Here is a 4774-nt window from a genome sequence, read left to right on the forward strand (position 1 = left end):
GCTTGCGGTGTTTTTTAGGACGCACCCTGTATTCGTTGATTTAAGTGAAAACATTTTTTGAAAATGTTTTTCGAAGTATATTCAGTGCGAGTCTAAAACTATAGTAGGTATCATTTTTCGTAGCACTAAATCATTAATCTCTATATGTATGTATTGCTTGTACGTATGTTTGCATGTTCGGGATAAACTAAAGAACCATCGGACCGATTTCCAAAATTCTTTCAAGGTTATCTAGATTAGATTTTCAAAAGTAAGACTCCAAAGCATTATCACACTGTCACTTAAGGGGCCCGAGCAGCGAAGTTAAATATTGAGCAGGGTGAGCGAAACCGCGAACTACCGACAATGTGTCATGCGTTCCTGAAACCTGGGCTGAGTAGACCTTGAAAAAAGTAAACCATTTGGCACAGTGTAAAGTTTGAATTTCCCGCCGTTTGACCACAAATCACAATTGGTTATGTTTAATCGGTACATAATTGAATATGTTTGTTTTCAGCAAAGGGTGCCTTTAGATATTTGCTTCGAGAATAGGAATCGTTAGTTATTCTATTTTTAATGTAAAACATTGCAAAGTAAGGAAAAAAAAGAAAGATTTTTTGTTTATAAATTTCAGGTTAGCTGTCAACATGCTCTAATTACAACTGTCAATTTACACGTTAAAAAAGTAAAACAATTGACGGTTTCCAACGCCTTCCCAGCCCAGAATTTCGTTTGAACCAAAAGAACAGTTTCACAAAATATGTCATGTTTAGTCAAGGTTCAGTGAAAATAATGTTTTAACAAAAACTGAAGCAATCATGTTTGTACACTTTTCAAAAATCAAGATTTACAAAGGTGTCAGATTTTTTTTCAAAATGGGGGTTGCTGAAAGAACCACTTGGAACCAAAATCCATAAAATTATCGATCGCATTTATTTTATTGCCAAATTGTTACTCGACTGCATTATCATCACGTGATTTTTAAAAATTTGATTTGTTTTCCAAAATTGCTTGGTATTAATTTTTATTGTAGTCAGAGGTAAACGAATCCACTCCGTAATTTCTCCGGTATTTTTAAGGGTCTCCACACACCAGTGAACACTCATGTATGTACATCTGAGACATGGTGGAACTAATTTAAAACTGTCTGTCGGATTTAATAACCTTTCATGTCTCGTTGAAAGAATTCAATTTTGAAAAATGTAGATTTCGATCATCAAATTTACATTAAACGAAACGCACTTTTCTTCCAGAATCATAGAGTTGAACGCAAACTTATCGAAAATGTTTCAGTCGTGCGCATTATCCACTCCAATTATTGTCAAACGAACTGTACAAAATTCGCCAACAGTCGTACCAAAAAATCCTCATTTTAATTGTGATTACCGAGCACGACTCTCAGTTTTATTTTAGCGGGTTTTATATTAAACTCTTGTCGCTTCCGCCAGTGTTCTTAAAGTTTGACATTAATTCCCGGACACGTCTCACCTCTTCTCCAAAAATAAGTTATCAGCTTTGGGCTGGCTCACCTCTCCAAATTATCGGTAATGACAGCAACTTTCTATTTATCTGAAAAGCAAGCGATAAAGAGAGAGGCTCGTTAAAATCCGGCAATAATTCGAACCGATAACCGTTTTTCTGGCGTTCGTGGATTAACGGCGCACGTTTCAATTAAACATTCCTGTTTGCGGAACACGTACAGTAAACAATCCCCACGATCCCGATCCCCGGAATCTGCATAATCCCATAATAACGCTGTTAACTGGTACGCAAATTAAAGAATACGGTTGACAAGGTGGCACAAACGTGAGACATTGTTCATTACGGTAACGCATCCTGGCTATGAATTGCGCACAAAATCGTGCCGGTGGATCCGGCCCAGTTAGGTGGAGGATCTGGAGGAACGGAGTAGAGCGAGCGATGCGGCGGTGTCATCGTCCCCGAAGGCACCGCATCATCTGGCTTCCCGTTTGAAACTCGCCTCTACCTACTTAAATAAATCACCGATCGACCTGGACCTCGGCATTAACATGCAGCAGGTGCGCAGCCTTGACTTAAGTAGCCCTTGAACTCGGCTCGGAGAAATTCCGGCACAGATTCGAATGAAACTCCGAGAAGTGCGTTTATTGCTTTATTGACTTGATAAAAATAAACATTTAGACTTAACTCTAGGCATCTAGAAACTAGACGATATGGTATCTTAGTCTTTGCTCGTCGATAGACTAATAAATATTGAATAAATACATAAATAAAGGTACGCGGGCCGGGCCCGGGGGAACTAGAGGCTCGCTGAGAATTTGCAGGTACAGGACCGACTCGACCGGAATTACTGCTGACTGGCTTGGGGGTGGCCCCTGTAGGCGAGCTGTTGGGCGTCGAGGGAGCGGCCCCAGCCGCCGTGTCCGGACGAAGAGTACCCCCCGCCGACGTCTCCGCCGCCGTAGCTGCCGCCGCCGCCGCCGCTACCGCCGTACACCGTCTCGTGGCTGCTGACATGGCTGGTCGAATGCTGCGGGTGGGACACCACCTCGTAGGTCACGTGCTTGCCGCCGCTCCCCAGAAGCTTCTTCAGGCCGATGATGGCGGACAGCACCAGAGCGATCTTGCCGATGAGGAGGGCCTTGCCGGCGATGAGGGCGATGCCGGCGAGGGCCAGCTTCCCGAGGACCGCGGCCTTGAGAGCGGCGGCGGCCATCAAGGGTCCGAGAATCTTCTGCGCCTTCTTCTTCTTGCCTCGCCCTTCCTCGGTCTCGACGGAGTTGTCTTCGGAGAGGCCGTCGACGACGTCGTTGAAGGACCGGGCGGTGGAGGTGACGGCGTTGACGATGTCCGCGCCCTTCAAGTCGACCTTGATGGTGTGCGACTCGAGGAAGGACTGGATGCGGCTCATGATGAGGCTCTCGATGGTCTCGTCGCCGTTGAGGGCCCGCGGGGCGCCGTCCGAGTCGCCCCCGGTCTTGATGATTTGCACTCCCTCGGTCACCGTGATGGTGTCCTTGTGTCCCAGCATCTTGTCCACGAAGGAGAACAGCTTGTACTTGAGGCACGAGGCGGAGTCCTTGCGGAGGCAGTCGCTGTAGATGGAGTCGAGGAGGTCGTTTTCGGTTTGGACCGCGTTTCTGGAGCCGCGCGGTTCTTCTTGGGCCGGAAGGGCCGACGCTATCGCGACACACAACAACAGGAGGGCGATCTGAGACATGATGGTCTACCGGAGCGTTATCGGTGTGTGATGTCGTGGAGATGCCACGCTGGTATATATGAGTCGTATCCCTCCTCCGCGACGAGTCTTAGCACAATTTGGGTCCGGAGACTATAATGACGGCCGCGGGGCGATATCTTGGACCGCTTTCTCATAGTCGCGACTAACCTCGTTTTGGATATGTGCGATATGCACCTAGTGTCTGGGGCTCTATGCGCTTCGCAGCACCTTCAATTACACAGTGCATGTTCCTGATGTCCAGCACCGGAAACCGAGGGCGGACTGGGTCACGCACGGGTCAAAGAGAGTAGTCTTTGACCCGGTACACTTCAGAGGTGTCCACCAGGACAATGCTCAAGCTTCTTCCATTGTACACGATCTAGTTCAGATAGTTCACATTGCGCTCCTAGTACCGGTATCTGCAACAGATTCACTCTCGCTCATGCGGATGCAACACACTGTTCTAACTCAAATTTGAAAAAATCTAGTACCGCTAGTTTATCCATCTTGAGACCAAGCGATACGTTTCTTGTTGGTCTAAATAAGGTCAGATCAAGATGAGAAGGGAAAAAACATTGATGAATTTATAGATGAGTAATCAAGAATAATAACGATGATGAATAAATTAAGTAAAGGGTAATTTGAAAACAAGCATTAAAAAGAAAAAGGGAAACAGAAGAAGATAATATTAAAAAAGTGAAGAAAAGAGAAACCAAAAACAATCCCTCAACAGAAAAGAACAAGAGATTTTGATTTACTAATAAAGAGGGATAAGGAAAATAAAAAATGAATAAAAAAATTACGAAATATAAAGAAGAAAAAGTTAGGAAATAAAGGAATCTAAGAAAATAACTGAAGAAGTGCCTTTGGAAGAAGCTAGGAGCATGGTTAACGAAACATCAGCACCATCACATCGACGATTGCAGCGGCATCACTTGGAAAACGTTAACACATGGGAAGTGTGGAAAACAATAAAACATTAATAAAAAATACAAAAACATACACTATAAGGAAAGGAAAGAATAAAATTAATGTAAGAGATGAGAGAATTAACAAGATGTTAAAGAAGCTTAAAACAATTAAATTAATATTAAAAAAACGAACAAAGGGGGATGCAAAGAATAAAACAGCGAAATGTGAGGAAGAATAGTGCCAAAGAGTGAAACAATTGTGAAAAGAGAAAAAATAAAAAAAATAAATAATAATAATAAAACAAAATATACAAGAATCGAAAATGTATGAAATGGAAACGATTTATCATATGATGCTTAGAAGACTAAAGAAATGAAAATGTAAAAAGCAAAAATCCAAGAAGAGCTAGTACAAAGTGTTTGAAAAGAATGAAAATAATAGGCGGAAACAAAAATATAAATAAAAAGACGAAACAAAAGGCCCAAGAAGCGAAAATAATCATAGAGAGATGACAAGAATGAAGCTTAAAAAAAAGGAAAATATGCCTAAAAAGAAAAGAAATGTAAAGAACAAGAATAACGTGCGAAGAAAAAATAAATTTGTGTAGACAAGGGTAAAGAAAAAATAAGTACCAAATGAGAACAACGAAAAAAATTAGAATTTAAGAAAAGTACGAAATATAAA

At 42.4% G+C, this 4774-nt stretch overlaps 1 protein-coding gene across 1 annotated transcript; it reads right to left on the reverse strand.

Annotated features, from left to right (window-relative positions):
* Positions 1–2097: 2097 nt before the first annotated feature.
* Osi7 (Osiris 7) lies at positions 2098–3218 on the reverse strand. The gene has a single exon (XM_069042363.1). It carries the CDS (start codon positions 3176–3178, stop codon positions 2306–2308), a length of 873 nt encoding a protein of 290 aa, XP_068898464.1. The 5' UTR covers positions 3179–3218; the 3' UTR covers positions 2098–2305.
* Between the last annotated feature and the right edge of the window lie 1556 nt (positions 3219–4774).

This window comes from Tenebrio molitor, chromosome 3 (assembly GCF_963966145.1).
Source record: "Tenebrio molitor chromosome 3, icTenMoli1.1, whole genome shotgun sequence".
In the NCBI taxonomy this organism is placed as follows: Eukaryota; Metazoa; Arthropoda; class Insecta; order Coleoptera; family Tenebrionidae; genus Tenebrio; species Tenebrio molitor.